This window comes from Microtus pennsylvanicus, chromosome 2 (assembly GCF_037038515.1).
Source record: "Microtus pennsylvanicus isolate mMicPen1 chromosome 2, mMicPen1.hap1, whole genome shotgun sequence".
NCBI lineage: Eukaryota > Metazoa > Chordata > Mammalia > Rodentia > Cricetidae > Microtus > Microtus pennsylvanicus.
Window position 1 is genome coordinate 138,018,320 of NC_134580.1, and position 22,512 is coordinate 138,040,831.

At 45.5% G+C, this 22,512-nt stretch overlaps 1 protein-coding gene across 1 annotated transcript in view; it reads left to right on the plus strand.

Annotated features, from left to right (window-relative positions):
• The window catches only part of Mybl2 (MYB proto-oncogene like 2), a 35,562-nt gene that overhangs the window by 2,680 nt on the left and 10,370 nt on the right, over nucleotides 1-22,512 (plus strand). The window contains exons 2-7 of the mRNA XM_075962952.1: nucleotides 1,735-1,828; nucleotides 3,988-4,059; nucleotides 5,486-5,578; nucleotides 7,328-7,548; nucleotides 12,079-12,238; nucleotides 21,069-21,362. Coding sequence (XP_075819067.1) covers nucleotides 1,735-1,828; nucleotides 3,988-4,059; nucleotides 5,486-5,578; nucleotides 7,328-7,548; nucleotides 12,079-12,238; nucleotides 21,069-21,362 — 934 coding nt within the window. The remainder of the gene's footprint in view (nucleotides 1-1,734; nucleotides 1,829-3,987; nucleotides 4,060-5,485; nucleotides 5,579-7,327; nucleotides 7,549-12,078; nucleotides 12,239-21,068; nucleotides 21,363-22,512) is intronic.

The window sequence follows — 22,512 nt, forward strand, 5'->3', positions numbered from 1 at the left end:
TAGATAGTAGGATTTGGGTAACAGTTAAATAAAAAATTCCATGTTAACTGGCCCCATCCTGGAGCAAACCTTTCATCTCAGCAGGGAGGCAGAGGCAGGCTAATCTCTGAATCTATAGGAATGACTTTCAGGATAACCAGAGCTATACAGGGAAATCTTGTCTTGAAAAACAAAACAATAACAAAAATGTCTATGTTTTTTAAAAAAAGCCTTTTAGACTTCAAATAATTGTATTCTGAGTTTTTCTGTCCATTGATTGTTTTGATTTGAAGGCAAGAATGAATAAAGTTAAGTAGGGTGTGGCAGAATAAGCCTTTAATCCCACATTTTAAAAAAAATGGAAAAAGTTATTTCAGACGTTTCCCCTAAGTAATTAGGACATTTAAAATTTTGCATGCTTGATGGTTACATGTTATCTTGAAAATATCCAATGCCAGGGACTGGAGAGATGCCTCGGTTGTTAAGAGCACTTGTTGCACTTGCAGAGAATCTAGGTTCAGTTAGTTCCCAGCACCCACCTGGTGACTCACAATCATCTGGACCTCCAGTTCTAGAGAATCAGGCACCCTCTTCTAGCTCTTAATGGACCAGGCATAGATAGATGTGGTGCAAGAGACACGTGCAGGCAAAATACTCATACACATAAAATAAGTCTAAAGGAAATAACTAATACCAGGGTAAGTTTACTGTTGAAAAGAAAAAAGAGGGAATTTAGTTTTGAATATCATTTTGCAGCAATTCACTATCTCAGTCTCCAGAGTGTTGGTTGTAGACATATATAACCATTCAACCATTGCCCAGCTAAATACCATAATCTTTTTTTTTTTTTTGATAACATTTCTCTGTGTAACTTTGGCTGTCCTGGAGTTCTGTAGTTTGTAGACCAAGCTGGCCTTGAACTCACAGAGATCCTCCTGCCTCTGCCTCCCAAGTGCTGGGATGAAAGGTGTGTGCCACCATCACCCTCTAAATACTACAATCTTTGTGAAGGATTTTTGTTTTGTATTTGTGGTAAGGTGGATGTTAGAACCCAGGACTTTGTGGGTGTTGAACAATTTTATCCCGAAAATAAAGCAACAGAAGGAAAATAAATCCAGGCATGGTGAATTTGCAATCCCAGAGATGAAGGTAGGATTATCTTGAGTTGGAGGCCAGCATGGGCCATTTAACAAGACTGTCTCAGCAAATCACAAAGAACTATAAATTGAGCAGTGAGTAGGGCAGATGGCTCAGCAGGTAAAGGTGCTGATGTATATGCATAGGCATACAGATAAATAAATGTAATTGTTAAAGCCCATAAACTTGTTTGAGAAGAAAACAGAAGGCAGAATCTGGGCATGGTGGGGTATTAATACCAGCAGAAGGGTCTGAGTTTGGGGCTAGCCTGGTCTATGCAGCAAGTTCCAGCACAGGACTATAGAGAGAGTATCTGAAAAAAGAAACAAGTTAAAATAAAAAACAAAAGGCAAACATCTGCCTATATTTTTTTGGCTTTTTGAGACAAGGTTTTATTTTACCCAGACTAGGGTTGAACTCTTGATCTTTCTGCCACCTAAGTGCTGGGATTACCAGCATGGGCCACCACACCCAGCCTGTACCTACTACTGTAAAAGTAGAAAAGAAAAGCTTGCCACCCCAAACCTCCCATAGTTGACCTGACCCTGGCCTTGCACTACCACCCCCAGGTAAAGGTATGTAAACACGCTGTCCATGACGTTTAGCTTGCTTTTGCAGTGAGGAGCTGGATGAGTTACACTACCAGGACACGGACTCAGACCTCCTGGAGCAGAGGGACAATAAGTGCAAGGTCAAATGGACCCACGAGGAGGTGAGCCGCAGCTACTCCAGGGAACTGGGGAGGAGAGGGTTAAGGGAAGCTGGCGGTGTCCCCTCCTTCTTCGACAGTGAAAAGTTAATGGGCCATCTGCTTCTCTTTGCTCCTCTGAGCATTCTCAGACTTTCCAATCTAAGGATGGGGGGCATAGTCCTTAGACCTCAGCACCTCCTCCTCTCTCAGGTGCTTCTTGCCCTTTATCTTAGTCTGCTCTCTGCTGTTATATCCAAATTCCATTTTTACTGGGGGGTGGGGTGGGGGTGGGGTGTGTCTCTATTCCCAGGCAGTGTAGAGCATCACGCGGCAAGAGGCTTATGTAAGAGGCAAGTGCCAAACTGGCTTTTTTAACAGATTACTTAAGATACTAACCCATCGGTCTATGTATTGGTAACCTTTCTGACAGCAGAGATTATATGATTTCAACACCTAATTATCCTGATACTATCTCATCATACTGTAGAGTGGAGATTAAGTTTAAACATGAGTTTTGAGTTTGGTGGGGACATTGGACCCTATGTATCCTTGGCTGCTAGGAAGTTAAATCTGCGGTCCTTGTAAAAAAAAAAAGGTCTATTACTTTTTTAAAAATTTAAAACAAAATAATTTTATTATTTTATATGTATGGGTATTTTGCTTGCATGTGTGTAGGTGCACCACTGTGTACCTGGTACCAACAGAGGCTGGAAGAAGGTGCCAGGTTTACTGGAACTGGAGTTATAGATGGTTGTGAACCGCAATGTGGGTGCTGAGAATTGAACCCAGGTCCTGTGAAAATGAACAGCCAGTGATCTTAACCACTGAACATCTCTCAGGCCGCTTTTAATTAATTTTACGTATTGTTATTTTTGTGTGTGACAGAACTGGCATATGCTACAAGTTTTCTTTTCCTTTGTTCTATTGCTTGTGTGTGTGTGTGTGTGTGTGTGTGTGTGTGTGTGTGTGTGTGTGTGTGTATTAGGATAACTTTTGGGGGCCAAATAGGCTCTTTCCTATTTGAGTCCTAGGAATCATGAAGTAAGGTAGTCAGACTTAGCGAGTGCCTTTATCCACTGAGCGGTCTCCCTTGCACTTGTTTTGGTTTTGAGACAGGGTTTTTAATGTGTGCTGGGCAGGCCTCCCGATTTGTCATACAGCTGAGGATGATGTTGAATTTTCACTTTTCCTGAAGTGGGTGCACAGTAGGCAAGCACTGTAGCAATTCAGCTGCATTGCCAGCCCTAAGTGGGAAAGTACATTGTTGTTGGTGGGATTTTGTTGTTTTTGTTTTTTTTTCTTTTGTTTGTTTATTTATTTTTTTTATGGTTGAAATTTTATTTATTTATTTATTAAAAATTTCTGCCTCCTCCCTGCCACCGCCTCCCATTTCCCTCCCACTCCCCCAGATTTTGTTGTTTTTGATTTGAGGTAGGTCTCTTGTATTCCAGGATGCTCTGGGATGCTTGCTAGCCTATACTTTAGGATGGCCTTGAACTCCTGATCCTATTGTCTCTGTTTCAAGTGCAGAGATTAAAATAGACTGTTTTCTGAAAATTTTCCACTTTGAGGCATCCCACTGATAACTTTGTAACTAGCACATTAGACCTTGATCATCTGCTGCCCAAGTGCCTAAGTGAATTAGTTCTCCTGGCTTATACTTTAGGATGGCCTTGAACTCCTGATCCTATTGTCTCTGTTTCAAGTGCAGAGATTAAAATAGACTGTTTTCTGAAAATTTTCCACTTTGAGGCATCCCACTGATAACTTTGTAACTAGCACATTAGACCTTGATCATCTGCTGCCCAAGTGCCTAAGTGAATTAGTTCTCCTGGCTTGTCTCTTGTTAGCCTCTCTGGTCGGATCCCTCTTCCTTACCCCCTCCTGTCTAGCTATCTTTTTTGGCTATCTCCTTTTGTTTTTAAAAGCCTGCCTGCCTGAAGAGTCAATCACCCTACCTCCCAGAATGCCCTTTTGCAGAGTGGCTATACTTGTACTAGCCTGAGGCTTTGTTTGCCCCTTTCTCCTCGTCAGGCAGATTTGTTGCTCTCTGCTACTGGGACTAATACTTGGCATTTAGTAGGCACTCAGTTCCTCAGTGAATGCATGAATATGGCTGTATCATGGCATCTATAAAACTTTGCACACACATGAACTAAATTCTGTGTCTTCATTGGCAGGATGAGCAACTGAGGGCCCTGGTAAGGCAGTTTGGACAGCAAGACTGGAAGTTCCTGGCCAGCCACTTCCCTGTGAGTACTGGCCCTCCCCCAGGGCAAGGCTCTGGGTGGCCTGCTTCAAGAGGTACTTAGAAAGCAGTCTCCAAAGCCTGGGAGGCTGGGCTGAGGTGCTGCACACCTTTAATCCCAGCATGCGGGTGGGGGTGGGGCACAGGGCAGAGTCAGACAGATCTCTGAGTTTGAGGTCAGCCAGGTTTACAGAGCTAGTTCCAGGACAGCCAAGGCTACAGAGAGAAACAAACAAACCAAAGCCAAACCAAAGCAAAAAACCCAGAAGGTACCCAGTGAGAAGATTCCACGCAGCTCTTTACCATGTCCTCGGTCTTAGGCATGTTTGCATTTCTTCCTGCAAGTCAGGAGCAAATGGGTACTTAGCTCTGGGCTATGAACTTGAAACTGAGGGGAGGCATCCTTTGAGCAGACTTCAAGCTGAGGCTCCCACGCAGGTGACTGGTACCACTAAGCGGAACATTCAGCCCTCTGGGGAAGAGCGCTTCCTCCATATGCCCTCCCCAGGACTGCAGGCATCTAGACAGGATCGTGCACAAGGCTGCCGTTTGACTGCTGGCCTTCCATAGGCGTCTCAGGCTAGATCATCATGCTTCTCTGTGCCCTCCTTGTCTCTTTCTTCCTTGTAGTCTGAACTCTTTAAAAATGTGGGACTAGAGAAACGGCTCATTGGTTAAGAGCACAGACAACTCTTCCAGAGAACCCTGGTTCGATTCCCAGCACCCACATGGCAGCTCACAACTGTCTGTAACTCAGTTCCAGGAGATTCAACACCTTCACACAGATATGCATATAGGCAAAACACCAATACACATAATAATAAAATTATATCATTAAAAATAATAAGCCAGATGGTGATGGTGCATGCCTTTAATCCCAGCACTCTAGAGGCAGAGGCAGGCGGATCTTTGTGAATTTGAAGCCAGCCTGGTCTACAGAGCAAATTCTAGGACTGGCTCCATAGCTACTGAGAAACCCTGTCCCGAAAAACTTAAATAAGTAAGTAAGTGAGAAGACAGCAGGAGCCAATAAGTCCCACAAAGCTTTTATAGACTTTGAGGTAGTACATCCCACACACATGCTAGGTTCAGAGGTTGAGAACTTACTTTCCACAGGGCCTCAGTTTATCCTTTGAATCAAAGTTAATGCACTGCTGTTCTGGTAGGTCAGCCTCTGGTGTGTGGTGGGTGCATGGCACAAGACATAGCTATCTGATGTGTGCTTGCATCCTGGCCCCTGAGCTCAGGGCTCAACCAGAGTTCAATCTTTTTTTTTGTTTTTGTTTTTTTTTTTTTGTTTTTGTTTTTTTGAGACAGGGTTTCTCTGTGGCTTTGGAGCCTGTCCTGGAACTAGCTCTGTAGACCAGACTGGTCTCGAACTCCCAGAGTTCAATCTTATAGTCCCATAATTATTTCTCTTCCTGTCCCAGAACCGCACAGACCAGCAATGCCAGTACCGTTGGCTGAGGGTTTTGAATCCAGACCTTGTTAAGGGACCATGGACCAAAGAGGAAGATCAGAAGGTAAGTGCTGGCAAAGGGCTGCATACACAGTGGGCTTTCACCATTGCCAGGCACTGAGATGTCTAAACATCCTTGTACCACTCCGCTTTAGTCCTAAGTGTCTTCAGGGGTATGTGTGTGTGTTAAACATCCCAGTACCACTCCGCTTTAGTTCTAAGTGTCTTCAGGGATTTGTTTGTGTGCGTACGCGCGTTTGTGCGCACATGTGTGTGTTTTGATACAGGCCAGTTTTGTAGCCCTGGCTGGTCTCATATTTGCTGTGTAGCCTAAGCAGGCCTTGAACTCACAACCCTTTGAGTGTTGGGCTTATACTGGCCACTTTACCCCATGAATGACCCGGCTTTTAACCTTAGCTGTCACAAAGAACATGGAAAGGTTATGTGTGGTGCACAGAAGGGGCTTGCTCAGCCGGTGGCAGCTGCCAGTGATGTTATGATAATATGTCAGATGCTATGATAATGGTTATATCACACAGTCACAAAACTTGGAGACCTTGTTTTATGGTGCTTCAGGTGAAACCTATTGCTTGTTGCGCAAGCTCTCTACCATTGAGCTTACCTCCACTCCTAACCCCTTCTAGTTTTTTTTTTTTTTTCTGTTTTTGAGACAGGGTCTCGGATAGCCTGGACTGGTCTTTAACTTGCTGTGTAACCAAGGCTGGCCTTGAACTGATGCTCTTGTCTCTGTCTCCCATGAGCTGGGATTATAGGTGTTTACCACATTTGGCTTTTTTCTTTTTTTTTAAAGATTTATTTATTATGTTTACAATGTTCTGCCTGCATGTATCCCTGCAGGCCGGAAGTTTGCAACAGATCTTATTAGAGATGGTTGTGAGCCACCATATGGTTGCTGGGAATTGAACTCAGAACCTCTGGTAGAACTATCAGTGCTCTTAACCGCTGAGCCATCTTTCCAGCCCCCACATTTATTTCTGTAGAGTCCGTAGTCCCGTGAGGTGGGTGATTTCCATGTTAAAGGGGAGTAAACCAAGGCACAGAAAGGATTTGTCGTTCTCCAGACTATGCTCACCCTGGGCTGCTCTCCTGTAGTTCTGGTACATCTCCCTGATGTTGGCCCGCAAGCTGCCTTTGCACCTAAGTCACAGCAGACTGGGTATGGTGGCACACGCCTGTAACCCCAGCCCTGGGAAGGTGAAAACTGAAGGATCAGCGTTTAAAGCCAGCCTGGTCTACATAGTGAAGCCCTGTAATTTTTAGTTACACAGATGAAATAGAATATTTCCATGCAAAAGTTGCTTTTTCTTTAAGTATCTACTCTTCCCTGGTTGTGGCTGTGTGTCTCAAGAATTGAGGGAACCAGACAGTAGTGGTGCAGGCCTCTAATTCCAGCATTCAGGAGGTAGAGGCATGCTGAGTTCACCCTTGTCTATAGAGCAAGATCCAGGTCAGCCAGGGCCACACAGAGAAACCCTGTCTTGGGGGAGAAAAAGGGAATTGAAGAGGGCCTAGCTGGGTGACTGTGGCTGTTAGGGTTTGTATTCTGAGCAAAAGAGCCTTTCAGAGAGGTGACTGAAGACCAAAGTCTAGCTGTAGGTGCCATGGCTTGGGGTTCTACCCTCCTGATGTCCATAGAAGTGCCAAGAGGACGTGAAATAACTACAGTGTGATTGGGGCTGACCTCTCAGGCTTGTAGCTCTCTAAAGCCCTGCGAAGTGAGACCCACCTAGATCTGGCGATGCTTGAGTGGAGGTGATTGAGGGGCAGGTCCTTCACTGATGTTTTCTTTAAGGTCATTGAGCTGGTCAAGAAGTATGGCACAAAACAGTGGACGCTGATTGCCAAACACCTGAAGGGCCGGCTGGGGAAGCAGTGCCGCGAGCGCTGGCACAATCACCTCAACCCTGAGGTGAAGAAGTCCTGCTGGACCGAGGAGGAAGATCGCATAATCTGCGAGGCCCATAAAGTGCTGGGCAACCGCTGGGCTGAGATCGCCAAGATGCTGCCAGGGAGGTGAGCTGTCTTCCGCTCCAAGAAGTGAGGCCCATCCTGGATAGAGTGACCCAGAGTACTGTTAGCCGTCCATGTTCTTCAGTATTCAACCGGCCTTGTCTCCAGAGTCATGCATCAGCAGGGCAGGGCTAAAAAGGCAGCACCTCAGGTTATATCCTGTTACAAGGAGTATGGTTCTGTCCCCATTTCCTACTTTCTGCTAAACCAGACTCATCTTGTTTGTGTTTGGAGACAGGGACATGCTGACTTCACCTTGTGGCCTTGGCCTCCTGAGTGCTGAATGTGGGTATACACCACCCTACCTAGACAGTCTCCATATTAATGAATGATACGTTGTTCTTAAGACTATTACACCTCTGGGTTCTTTTATATTATTATTATTTTTTTTATGTGTGTGAGTGTTTTGCCTGCTTGTGTGTCTGTACCATGTGTGGCTGGTACCTGAGGAGGCCAGAAGAGGGCGTTGAATGTCCTAGGACTAGAGTTGCAGTTGTGAGCTACCCGATGGGTGCTGGGAACCAAATCTGGATCATCTGGAAGAGTGAGTGATTTATGCTGTTAGCTGCTGAACCATCTGTTTCCTCAGCCCCTGTGATGTTGTTCATCTTGGTTTTCAGCCACAGACTTAGCTTCCTGGGACTCTGACCCTCTTTACCTCCCTGATGCCCCATTCTATCCAGCTGTTCTGGTTCTCCTGTCGCTGTGATAAAACACTGACCTAAAGCAAGTTGGGGAGGAAAGGGTTTATTTTGCGTACATTTCAGGTCACAGTTGAGGGAAGCAGAGTAAGAACTTGAAGCCAGAACCAGGGAGGAACATTGCTTACTGGCTTGCTTTAGCTCACTTGCAGGCTTATACTTAGCAGACTTTGGTCCCCCCCCCCCTTTTTGAGACAAGGTCCTTATATAGCTCTAGCTATCCTGGAACTCTCTGTAGACCAGACTGGCCTTGATCTCACAGAGATCCTCCTTCCTCTGCCTTCCAGGTGCTGGGATCAAAGGCATGCGCCACCATCGCCCTGCTGACAAGTAGTTAGTTAAAACTAGGTGTAGACAGCCTGATGTGATGCCGCACGCCTTTAATCCTAGCAGTTTGGAGGCAGAGGCAGGTGGATCTTTTGAGTTCGAGGCCAGCCAGGTCTACAGAGAGACCCTGTCTTAGGTGGGAAAAAAAGGTAACTAGGATACCTGTTATATCCCGTGACCCCAATTTTTAGTTAGGACAACAGAGCTTATACCACTGCCTTGAAGATAGAATACACTAGTACTATATATGAATATATTTCCTTCTTCTCTGGCTATTCTTTCTGTGTGGCCCTCCTTTCACAGGTGTTTTTGTTTTTTAATCTCAAAGACAATTTTATTATTAGAGTTTAAGACAAACATGGTACAGGTAGTGGAAGTCCCATCAGCCACCAGGAGATGGAGAGTGTTGACAGAGGTTTCTGTTCCATTCAGTCCCCAAAAAAACCACACAGAAGTCTACATTATAAAATGGTCGGCCTAGTAGCTTGGGCTCCTTATTAACTTTTATAACTTATATTAGTCCATAATTCTTGTCTGTGTTAGCCATGTGGCTTGGTACCTTTATTGGTGAGACATCTTGCTTTGCTCTGTGTCTGGGTGACAACTGCAGGCTGAGTCTTTTTTTCTTCCCAGAATTCTCCTGTTCTTGTTGCCCTGCCTCTACTTCCTGCCTGGTCACCCTGCCTATATTTCCTGCGTGGCTACTGGCCAATCAGCATTTATTTAAAATACAATTTTAATTTATTTTTTTATTTTTATTTATTATAAAATACAATTTAAAATATTGACCATTGTCCCACAGCAAGAAGAAAGTCATGCCTCTTATTTTTTTTTCCTCCCCTGAGACAGGGTTTCTCTGTTGTTAGATTAAATGTCTTTTGTCCCTCATACTGTTAGACCCCTTTTGTTTTGTTTATGTTCTTAATTTAGTGGACACATCCTTCATTAGCATCCAAAGCTCAGTCCTCACTTTTATCCCATATGTAATAGATGATTTGAATATATGTAGAGTTTGAAAGTCATTTTTGTTCAGAGTATTGGGAGCATCTCGTGATCTTCTCATCTTTCTCTATTTTCTTTTTGATTTCACTTTCTCAGAAGTTTCTTGCCTTTTACCCTCCAATCCTTTGGAAATTATTTTAACTAAGAAGTTTTGTTTTCTGCCTAGGAGGTGGTGGTGCACACCTTTCATCTCAGCAATCAAGAGGCAGAGGCAGGCGTATCGCTGTGAGTTTGAGGCCAGCCTCAACAGGCATGGCCTACAGAGCGAGTTCCAGGACAGCCAGGACTGTTACACAGAGAAACCCTATTTGGAAAAAAACAAGAACAAAAAAAGTTTTGTTTCCTAAATTCTAACCCCTTTTCTGGCCCTGATCCTTAATGTATGTTTGCAGCCACTTATTTCACCATCGATACTGTGTTTAAAGATCAAAAGATTAAAAAACAAACAAACAAACCTCCTTCCCTGCACTGTGTGCTTGCCTATGAAGTAGTAATGAAAATAATTTCATGGTTGAGATTACTATAACATGAACTGTGCTAAAGGCTCAGAGCATTAGGGCAGTTGATAACCATGGCCTAGTGTTTTTCTCTTTGTTTTGCCCATCCATATTGGTTAATACAGGAGGTTTGCTTTGCCGGGCGGTGGTGGCGCACGCCTTTAATCCCAGCACTCGGGAGGCAGAGGCAGGCGGATCTCTGTGAGTTCGAGACCAGCCTGGTCTACAAGAGCTAGTTCCAGGACAGGCTCCAAAACCACAGAGAAACCCTGTCTCGAAAAACCAAAAAAAAAAAAAAACAAAACAGGAGGTTTGCTTTGAAGGATTGCCGATCTGTGGTTGGCTCTTCGCTGTTAGGAAGCAGTTGGCAACCACTGTTGTGAAGCCCACTGCACACTGCTGCTGCTTACCTGCTGGGTTTGTTGTTCGCTGGCCCTTTGGGATGCTCCAAGAATTAATGCTTTTCTCTGGACTTATTTATTCCTCGAGGTAGCTTATTCCTTTAAGGAGCTGTTGCCTGGGATGCCTGGCGTTGGGCATCTCACCTCCGGGGTGCAGATTTCCATGAGGCCTCAGTTTCTGTCCTGTTTTTGTCCATTGTGGCCACGGTTGCTGGGTTATGTCTGCAGTCAAATGTTCTTGCACTGAGCTATACCCAGCACACAAACTGGGTTATTTTTTAAAGAGGAAACATCTCTTCCTGCCTGGAGGTCAGGGTCAGACAGCTGCTCTGCTTAACCTGTGCCTGTCTGTGCTCCTCATTCAATCCTGTTGCTACAATCTTGGGGCTCCTGGAGTTCTGGGAAGCCCTGGGAGGAGCCTTGAGGGTGAACCGATTCTAGTTCCTGTAAGGTCAGTTTGGTTTGGACTCCTAGATTCCTGGGCTGTCTGTTACTCGTCTGACCTCTTTCCACTTTCCAAAATCTGATCTGCAGCTACTTCCCTCCCTGTTTTCTTGTCCCTACTTTGCTTTTGTTTTCTGTGTTTTGTTTTGAGTCCTTCCATTGTCATGGAAGTGTGATCCTGGAAAGAAGAATAAAGAGAAGACCAGGTGATAAAGTGTCTTTTGAGTCTGAACTGCCTGTTAATATAACTTCAGCCCCTTGTGTTACTTTTGAGGGCCTGCCTTATTGCTTGGTTGGGCAAGAAACGTTGGCCTTGAACATGCCAGTAGCCTCACTTCCATCTGCAGTCACCTTGGTTGCTTGGCCCTGAGCCACTCTGACAACCTTGCCTGCATTGCTGCCCTGCTCTGTTGTGAGGCCTACCCACGTGTCATCAGTTCTCGCTGCTCTTTCTTCAGAGAAGCTTTCTGGGTCAGTCCAGCTTGCACTCAGTCCTTTTTGCTTATTCCATGGAGATATGTGGATGTTTGCTAAGCCATTGGAGGGCTACAAACAGTGAGCCGAACAATGCTCACAGCGCATTCGGCCGAAGCTTCACTTAGAGATGGGGGATATGCTGCAGCAGGGTGAGGGTGTTGGACTCTCCAAACACCGAGAAGGAGTCACCCCCAGAGACCATCTCACACACCACAACCGATGCAAAAGCATGAGGATTTTATTAATTCTGTCATGACAGGGTCCCTCAGCATTCGGGAAGCCGAGGGACCTCGAATAGCTGGTATAGTCTATTTTTAAAGGGGCCACAGAAGCAAGGGGGATTGTTCTTTGACTATTCTGATTGGCTTATTCGAAAGGGCTATTACCAATAATTGACTGGAGAGCTGTTGCCAGATCAGATGAGGTAAGAGGTCATTTTGACCCCGTTTCCCAGGGGACCGAACCAAAGCATACGTATATGGGTAATTGTTCAGGAACTGAGTACGTGCGAGTGTAGCTGTCAGGGCCTTGGTTCTCAGGGGAGGAGGGGAAGCACTGTGGCACAGAGGCTGAGAGGATTCAGAATTGTCAAAAATGGCTTCAGGATGGTCTTAAAGTCTTACAGGGGAAGCCTCCAAGCGCCTCCGAGAGCCACATGTCAGGGGCCCCTGGGTTTCCCCACAGGACGGACAATGCTGTGAAGAATCACTGGAACTCCACCATCAAGAGGAAAGTAGACACACGAGGCTTCCCAAACGAGTCCAGAGACTGCAAACCTGTCTACCTGCTTTTGGAACTCGAGGACAAGGACCGTCACCAGAGTGCCCAGCCCATGGAAGGCCAGGTGAGTGGCCCCCTGTGGCTCAGGCTCTGGGTTTCATTCCAGGCTGGTTGTTGGCTTTACTCCCTGGTTTTCTTACCCTGTCTCCTCAATACCTTCCTCAGAGCCACTCACTCATTTCTGCTCCGGGGTCTGAGTGCGGCCTTCATGTTTCTAGAGCTTTCCTTGTGACAGTCTAGTCCTAGTTTGCTAGGACAGGAAAGCGGTCAGATAACATTTTGAGAAGTGGGTTAGGGAGGAGTTCTCAGCCTCCTACCCCTTTCAACAACTTTTTTCTTAAAGGTCTTTCCTATCTACAAACTGAAAGTGTTCTTGCTATTTTTAAAAATCCTTGTTATAAAGCTGGGCGGTGGTGGCGCACGCCTTTAATACCAGCACTCAGGAGTCTGTGGCAAGAGGATCTCTGTGAGTTCAAGGACAGCCTGGTCTACAAGAACTAGTTCCAGGGCAGGCAACAAAGTGACACAGAGAAACCCTGTCTTGAAAAACCAAAAAGAAAAAAAAAATCCGTTTTATAGCCAGATGGTGGTGACGCATTCCTTTAACCCTAGCACTTAGGATGCAGAGGCAGGCAGATCTATGAGAATTCTAGGCCAGCCTGGTCTACAGAGGGTGTTCCAGGACAGTTAGGGCTACATAGAGAAAACCTGTTTCGAAAATCCAAAAGAAGGTGTGTTTGCATACACGTGCCCCATGTCTAGAGCCCATGTGGAAGAGGTAAGAAAGAGGACAGCTTGTTCATGGTGCCTTCTTTTTTTATTTTTCTTTCTTTTTTGTCTTTGAGACAGGTATAGTAGGAAGCTGCTTCTTTGTTTCCTGGCCACCCAGATTCCCGAAATAACCACATGGAAACTGTATTAATTAAATCACTGCTTGGCCCATTAGCTCTAGCTTCTTATTGGCTAACTCATATTTTCTAGTGGGTCACTAAGGGTGATAGTAGAACTATTCCCGTTTCCACCTGCTGATTCGAAGCCTTCTGGAGAACCCTAGCTCTCCAGGCTGTTGCCATCTAATTGGTGCTGTTTGCAAAAGGCCATTCCATGCTTCTGTCAGGCCAGATGCTTCAGGATGGTGGGGAATGTGGTAGGTGACATCAGCGGATTCCATGATATTGGACACACTGTCACACTTCTCTGGCTGTGACATGAGTTCCTTGTTCAGAAGCAATACTGTGTGGAATACCACGAGGGTAGATAAGGAGTTCTGTAAGTCCACAGATGATGGTTTTGTTAGAAGCATAGCATGCAGGAAAGGCAAATGCTTAGTTAGAGCAGTGAGGACAGCATTGTTCTTTCCGTGGAGGGAAGTGGAGCTACCAGGCTGCTGACTGGTCACCCCAGGAAATGGAGCTCAGCATCGGTCTCTGCTCTTGGCAGATCTGGCACTCAGCAGCACCTATAGCCAGGTCAGCCTTGGCAAGTGGCAGTCTGTGTTGTCACAAACCCCATCTCTGCTACCATGGCCTCTTTGTTCATGGACCCAGTGTGCAATGACAGAGATGGCTGGGGAAAGAGACTTGATTGTTCAAAGAGTGAGTCATTCTGTCTACTTGATTATTGAACTCTTCCTCTGCCGAAGTCCCCTTTTGATGAGCATTTACATGAGATGCATGTATCTTGGCAGTTCACCGTTTGCAGGTACCTATCTACATACTTGCCTAGATTTCTGTCTTACCAATTTTCCAGTCAGCTCTTTCCAAGTCTCTGACCATCCAGCCGATCCACTAGATGAATGAATCAACTTAAGTCGCGCATCTTGTCATTTCTCCTTCCAAACAAAATAAATGACCATGTGTACTGCCTGAAGTTCTGCCTACTATGATGATTTCCCTTTGCCAGTGATTTTCAGGGTTGTGCCAGAAAGGGGTTGTAATGGTGCCAGCTGTCTACTTCTGAGTGGTCACTGGCATAATGTGCTAAACCATCAGTAAACCAGTGTTAGTTGAAACTGCTTATTTGTTTCCCGGCCGCCTAGACCTGAGATAACCACACAGAAACTGTATTATTACAACACTGCTTAGCCTATTAGCTTATGCATATTTCTAGCTAGCTCTTATATCTTAAATTAACCCATTTCTATTAACCTATGTGTCACAATATGGTTGTGGCCTACCGGTAAGGTTCTGTCCAGTGTCCAGCGACTGTGTCCTGTGACTGCTACATGGCATCACCCTGACTCTGCCTACTATCTCTAAATATCTTTTCCAGCTTGGGTATATTCTGTTAAATCATTGGCCAAAAGCAGCTTCTCTATTAACCAATGCCAATAAAACATATTTACAGCATATAGAAGGAATCCCATATCAAACCAGACTCTAGTCATCTCTTTATCAGTCAACCAATCGTATAGCCCCATGAGCCTCTAGGTGCATGCAGTAAACAGCATTGTAATAGGAATAGAAACTGGAGGCATTTGGGCAACTTCTGCTTGTAAATTTACTTGTACCTTTCAGACCCATGTGGGCCCAAGTATACATAATACACACACACACACACACACACACACACACACACACACACACACACACACAAAACTTTCGTTTGACAATAAATTGCTGCTGTGTATGTCCTACTTTATGGCTTGGTAACACCCAGCTTGTGATGGGCAGCACAGGTTGCATGGTAACTTGGCCCATTGTTAAACGTTCAGCTTCCACTAAGGCCCAATAGCAGGCCAAGAGCTGTCTCTCAAAGGGACAATAATTATCTGCAGATAATGATGGAGCCTTGCTCCCAAATCCCTAAGGTCTCTAATGTGATTCACTTATAGGGGCTTAGCAAAGACTCCAGACAGCATTCTTATCTGCCACTGACACCTCAGGTAGCCATCAGGTCTGCTGGATCATGTGATCCAAGTGGTAGAGCAGTCTGCACAGCAGCCTGGACCTGTTGAAGAATCTCTTCCTGTTCCATGCCTCAGTCAAAGCTAGCAGCTTTCAGAGTCTCTGGGTATATGGGCCAGAGACCCAGGTGGGGAATGTGTTGTCTCTAGAATCCAGAGAGGCCCCCACTAATCTTGTTTCTTTCTTTGGCGGTATGAGGGGCCTGGTGCAATAACTTATCCTTTACCTTAAAAGGTGGCACTAGTTTCTGTATACCACCACCACACACACCACTAGATTTCTTAGAATTTCATTGAGTTAGAAAGCCCTTGAATTTTGTTTGGATTTATTTTCCATCTTGTTGACAAAGATTTCTGTCCTGCCCGGTCCTGCAGCCGTTCAGTCCCTAAGAAACACACAGAGGTCTACATTAATTATAAACTGGTTGGCCTATTAGCTTCGGCTTTGGCTTCTTATTAACTCTTATATCTTACCCATAATTCTTATCAGTGTTAGCCACATGGCTTGGCACCTTTTTGATGGAGGAAGGTCATTGGTTAAAAAATAAAGAAACTGCCTTGGCCCATTTTATTGGTTAGAACATAGGTGGGTGGAGTAAACAGAACACAATGCTGGGAGGAAGAGGAAGTGAGCTCAGAGATGCCATAGCTCAGCTCTCAGGGGCACACGCAATGAAGCTCGACCCAGGATGGATGTAGGCTAGAATCTTCCCGGTAAGCGCACCTAGTGGTGCTATGCAGATTATTAGAAATGGGTTAGGCAAAATATGAGAATTAGCCCGTAAGAGGCTAGAGCTAGTAGGCCAAGCAGTGTTTAAAAGACTACAGTTTCCGTGTAATTATTTCGGGTATAAAGCTAGCCCATAAGAGGCTAGAGCTAGTGGGCCAAGCAGTGTTTAAAAGAATACAGTATGTGTGTTGTTATTTCGGGTAAAGCTAGCCGGTGGTGGGAACTGGGTGGCGGAACACAGCCCGAAGCTCCTACTACACCTTTTATTAGTGGCACATTCTCATCTTGTTTCTTCTGCATCTGGGTGACTGCAGACTGACTCTTTCTTCCCAGAATTCTCCTGTTCTGGTTGCTCTGCCTATACTTCCTGCCTGGTTGCCCCGCCTATATTTCCTGTCTGGCTGCTGACTAATCAGCATTTTATGTCATATGACCCCCCCCCCCCCCCCCCCCCCCCGCAGGGTTTCTCTGTAGCTTTGGAGCCTGCCCTGGAACTAACTAACTCAGACCAGGCTGGCCTTGAACTCACAGAGATCTGCCTGCCTCCTGAGTGCTGGGATTAAAGGCGTACCACCACCACCTGGCCTGGTCATAGACTATTTGTCTATGCTGCCTATTACAATAACTATGACCACCTTGTCTTTGGTGATTCAGTGATGCCCCCTGACCCTGCTTCCTCAGGACCCAATTAAACCCATTGCTTTTAATTCATCCAGCTGAGCAGCAGCAACTCCAACCTTAACGTCTGGCACAAGAAAAAGGGTGACAACAAAGTTCTTCAAATATGCTGGTGCCCCTTCACCATTTGCATCCTATAGGAGTAGTGAAGGGTATGTCTTCTGGCTTTTCCTCTGGTGGAGGATTAGGTTTTATACATTGTACACACTCAAGTATTGCAATTTTCCTGAGCCTTAAAACCCCGTAAACACGAAGCTAGGGATGTCAGGTACCTCCAACTCCTTTTCAGTAGGCCATCTTCTGACAAATGTTCAGCCAACCATTCAAACACCCCCCCCCCCTTAATTGTGAAGGTTCCCATATTAAACTTAGAATCTTCATCCAATGGACCTGTAGCAATAAACTCAGCCTGATCAAGTTTTATATTCCTTTCACTGTTATCCATACCCTTAAAATCCATTCCCACATACTCCCCAGACTTCTGCTGTAATAAAACTCTACTTAACAAACTCATTACACTCTTAAATAGTATAGCATACCTTCTTGTGAACTACGCTTTCTCTCTTCTCTCTAGGAGCCTGCTTAGCCTTAGTATGACTATAGGTCTAGAGGCAACTATTGGTGGGCCCCAAGGGACATCATCAGTATTGTCTTGCCTGGCATCTTCTTTAGGGAAAGTCACTGCTGGTTTAGCTGACAATTAGATGTTGGCAAATTGGGAAGCCTATTCAGATACTTTTAAAAGTTCATCCTTTCCAGGCTGTGTTGGTACACACCTTTAATCCCAGCACTCGGAAGGCAGAGGCAGGAGGATTTCTGTGAGTTCAAGGCCAGCCTGGTCTACAGAGCGAGTTCCAGGACAGCCAGTGCTGTTTGTTACACAGATAAATCCTGTCTTGAAAAACCAAAGAACAAAAAATTCATCCTCATACTTCTCTTGTTCTAGAACCATTTCTGATACCAAAAGCTGTAGTAGGGTTCTCTAGAGGAACAGAACTTAGAAGGAGTCTGTCTATCTATAAGTATAGAAAGAGGGTTATTAGAATGACTTACAGGCTGTGGTCCAGTCCAGCTAGTCCAACAATGACTGTCTACCAACAGAAGGTCCAAGAATCCAGTAGTTTTCAGGTCACAATGCTGGATATCTTCATTTACAGCAGAATGAACTTGCCAGTGAGTGAGAGCAAGTAGGCAAAGAGCAAAAGTTTCCTCCTTCACGTCAGCAGAAGGTGTGGTCTAGATAAAGGGTTAAAAGTTATTCTACACACTTCAAATGATTTCATTAAGAAAAATCCTTCACAGGTGTATCCAGATGCTTGGGTTTAGTTAATTCCAGATGTAGTCAAGTTGACAACTAAGAACAGCCATCGCACTCCAATAATTTGGTTTTTTTTTTTACACTTAGATCTTAACTATAAAAAGTAAAAAAAAAAAACTGATTTATTTTTTAAAAATTTAGATTGCAGGGCCAGGCAGTTGTGACTCACGCCTTTAATCCCAGAGGCGGAGGCAGGCGGATCTCTGTAAATTCAAGGCCCTGTCTCAAAAAGATTGGAGACAAAAATGACAGTGTGAGCAACCCCCTCATTTGTCTTGTGCTGTCTTGGTCTGAGATGGTTACTGACGGATATGACTGTCTTGTGCCCCTCTTACTGCTTAGCGGAAACTTGCTTGTTTCAGCTCTACACCGTCCTGCTCAAGAGTTGCAGCACGTTTTTGCCTCTAATTCTTGGGGTTCCAACTTCTGGGAATCTGATCCCCTGATGTCAGATGCAGCTTTGTAGAGGGACAAGATATGAAATTGAAATTGCAGAGAAAGATGGAAGAACGTGTAAGGGCGTCTCTGGTCCTAGCTCCCTGGAGGTTCCCTCACCAAGGAAGTCTGCTTCTGGCAGTTTCTTGCATGTCTAAGCAGTATGCTTTCAATTTGAGATTTCTGAGGAAAAGAAAGAATATTCACCAAGGGAGGCCAGAGCATGAGGGGACGTGGTGCCACTAAAGACCCTGCTCTGCTGGGAGTCAGTTTATTGGCACACCTTTCTTCCTTTGACACTGGAGTGTTGTCCGAAGTGCTGGCCTTGCTGGGGTGGGGTGAGCATAGATCAGCTCAACCTTTTTGTCTCATTCGTTCCTCTCCAGATGCGATTTTTTGTTTGCTTTTGTTTTCATTTTTAAAAATAATTTATATTTTATGTGCACTGATGTTGTTTTGCCTGTATGTATGTCTGTGTGAAGGTGTTGGATCCTAAAGTTACAGACAGTTGTGAACTGTCATGTGGATGCTGGAAACAACCTGGGTCCTCTGGAAGAACAGTCAGTGCCCTTAACCCCTGAGCCACCCCTTTAGCCCCTTATTTTCGGTTTTTTATTACATTTGTTTATCTTGTGCATGTGTGTGTTGGGGACGGGATGTGCGTACCACTGTGCAGGTGTTAGACTCTAGCGTCCAAACACCGAGAAGGAGTCACCCCCAGAGACCATCTCACACACCACAACCGATGCAAAAGCATGAGGATTTTATTAATTCTGTCATGACAGGGTCCCCCAGCATTCGGGAAGCCGAGGGACCTCGAATAGCGGGTACAGTCTACTTTTAAAGGGGCCACAGAAGCAAGGGGGATTGTTCTTTGACTATTCTGATTGGCTTATTTGAAAGGGTTATTACCAATAATTGACTGGAGAGCTGTTGCCAGATCAGATGAGGTAAGAGGTCATTTTGACCCCGTTTCCCAGGGGACCGAACCAAAACATACGTATATGGGCAATTGTTCAGGAACTGAGTACGTGCGAGTGTAGCTGTTAGGTCCTTGGTTCCCAGGGGAGGAGGGGAAGCACTGTGGCCCAGAGGCTGAGAGGATTCAGAATTGTCAAAAATGGCTTCAGGATTGTCTTAAAGTCTTACACAGGTAGAGGTCAAGAACAACTTGCAATTCTCTCCTACCATGGATCCCAACGATCGAACACAGATCAAGTGCCAGCCCAGCATTTGCTTTGTGAGCAGATCTCATGTAGCCTAGCCTAGCCTTGAATTTGTGGGTATTGTGAGCAGGGCTCATTTACTAGGTTCTGTTTTGAGAATTATTCCTGTGAAGGATTTTCCTCAATTTCTTTTTTTTCTTTTTTGTCACAGTGTTGGGATAAACATCCAGAAGCGTTTCAGGGCTAGCACTAGGAGTTACCATGTGTGCTTGGGATTGGTTCCATTCCTGTCCCATTCCCTCCCACAGACCTGCAGCTCCAAGGCTTAGCTCATTTTTCCCATTTGCCAGACTTGCATTAACTACTGTATTACTCAGTGTGTCCATTAGGATATACTTTATCTAGGGCTAGCCCACACCTGTAGTCTCACCACCCTGGAGACTGAGACTGGTTGGTCTAGTTAGAGACTTACAAGCCAATTGGGACTGCATAGAAATCCTGCCTTGAAAAAGAAAGAAAAACCGGGAGTTACTACATTTTTATCCCCCGAATATTCTGTGCTTCAGAAAGAAAAAGAAACAGATATACTTATGCTCGGTATATCTGTTTCTTTTTCTTTCTTCTTCCTTTTTTTGTATTTTAAGGTATGTTTGTTTCTAATTCAGGGACTTCCACATTGATTCTGAGCCTTGTGGTGGTAACGATTTGTTTTTGTTTGCTTGCTTTAAAAAACAACTTTAACAAACAAGTGAGTATGTGTGGCCGGGCATGGTGGTCCACACTTTTAATCCCAGCACTCAGGAAGCAGAGTCAGGCAGTCTCCATGTGGGCTGTTGTTACACAGACCCCGGAAACCTGGTTTTGGACAAATGTGTGTCCATAATGGATTGCTTTCTTTGCTTGCTTTAAAGACATTTTTGTTGCCAGGCGATGGTGGCGCACGCCTTTAATCCCAGAACTCGGGAGGCAGAGGTAGGCGGATCTCTGTGAGTTCGAGACCAGCCTGGTCTACAGAGCTAGTTCCAGGACAGGCTCCAAAACCACAGAGAAACCCTGTCTCGAAAAACCAAAAAAAAAAAAAAAAAGAAAGAAAAAAGAAAGACATTTTTGTTGCTTTAAAAACTGTGTGTTGTGTGTCCATGTGTGCAAGTACCATGATGTGTGTGTGTGTGTGTGTGTGTGTGTGTGTGTGTGTGTGTGTGTGTAAGTCAGGATAGCGTCTGTTTTCTCTACCATGTGGCTCTTATGGGTCAAACTCATGTTGTCTGCCCAGCTGCAGGCACCTTTACCTGCCGAGCCACCTCTACAGAGGTGGAATTCACTCTGTAACTTGTGGTTATTTCGCCTTGGCCTTTCAAGTTCTGGAATGACAAGAATGACAAGTGCTGCCATGCCCAGCATTGTTTCAGGACCCCTCTCTTCTGTGTAGTCCATGTTCCGCTTTTCCTGTGACTAGTCCAGGATTAGTTATTTTTCCGTAAGTCTCATTATTAGCCTATGTCATACTGATATTTTTCAAATATGCAGTACAATCAGAATGTCTTGCAATTTCTGGTCATCTGAGCTTCCTTTATCTTTGATTTGGGTTATGTGTTTTTAGATAGAAACTTACAGCATTGTCTATTTCAACGAAAATGTACTGTGTGCCCTTGGATCTGACAGGGAAGTCTTATGGCTGGCTGGCCGCTGGCGCCCTCTGCTGTGAAGGAAGAAGAGAGCAGTGAGGAGGAGGCCGCAGCAGCTGCTGCTTGTGCTAAACAGGAACATGAGCCTGTGCCTGCTGATCTGGGCGAAGTGCACACCCCAGAGCCCCTGGAGCCCCTCAAGCGTGAATATCAAGAGGACTCCCCCTCGTCAGAAACGAGCTTGCCCTACAAATGGGTGGTGGAGGCGGCAAACCTCCTCATCCCTGCTGTGGGGTCCAGCCTCTCGGAAGCCCTGGACATGATTGAGTCGGTATGTTGGCCCCAACACTTCTCTTGTGAACTTGCCTTTTTTCCCTCCACCACTCTCCTTGCATTTATTGATTGATGGAGGTTGCACAACCCTGACCAGGCTGGGGACACTAGTGAGTTCATTGTAGTCCTTGCCCTACAGCATGGAATGGGACGAAAAGTATTCTTAGAGAGGGTGCCGAATTGGTCTCCCTGGAGAGGGGCCTGGAAGTGCCAGGAGTTACGACTGCTCAGCCAGTGGGTTTGGCTGCTCACCCCTAGGCCACGCTATGATTACTGTCCTAGGTGTCATAGGTTGTGCTCCTTGTGTGGAGACAAGCAAATACCTGTTTACCCCAGGTATGGCACCAAGGACAGACCGATCCCACACAGCTCTAGCAGGTGATGCCTAGAGGATGGTGGGTATCCCGTAACTCCACAAGACAGCTGCATCACTAGTAAGCTGACCAGCATGAGGGACAGGCTCACAGGCAGTATCCCTGCGGCGCCCAGATAGTATGCAGCCCTCCGGCAGAGTCTCTTCACCAGCAGTTATTTACAGTTCTGTAACTGTGGGGAGGGACCTTGCGGCTCTTGTAACTTTCCTCTAGGAGGGAATGTGTCATTTCTGAGAAAATAGCTAAACAGTGACATTGCCTGAGAGCTTGTGGCTGGGGCCACCCTTTTGATGTGATAGCCAGCTTCAGGCTATATCAGCTAGGAGTTAAGTCCTGACTGACTCAGACCTCAGACTCTCTACCGGGAGTGGTGAAGATCAGGGAAAGGATCTATAAAACCACTGTCCATCCCATCCAGCATCCTCCCCAGGCATTCCGGCAGGATATGCTTCCTAGCTCCAAGAAGCCATCAGTTTCCTGGACCTCTGATCTCTGAGAGATCAGGATCTGAGGTCAACCTAGCTACAAGCTAGTTTCTACTCTCAGGAATAAGCTGCCTCTGGCTCCAGCAAGTCCCAAGAACCACAGTATGCAAGTGGACTCTATCTCAGGGCCATACTTCCAGGATCAAAGTGTTTCTAGACGCCTTTGGGTAAAGATGAGGACTGGTGATTCTCATATACTCTTTTGAGCTTAGCATGGGTTCTTTAATGTGATAGCAAGAAAGGGAGCCAGTGAGATGGTTCAGCAGATAGAGGCACTTGCCGCCAAGCC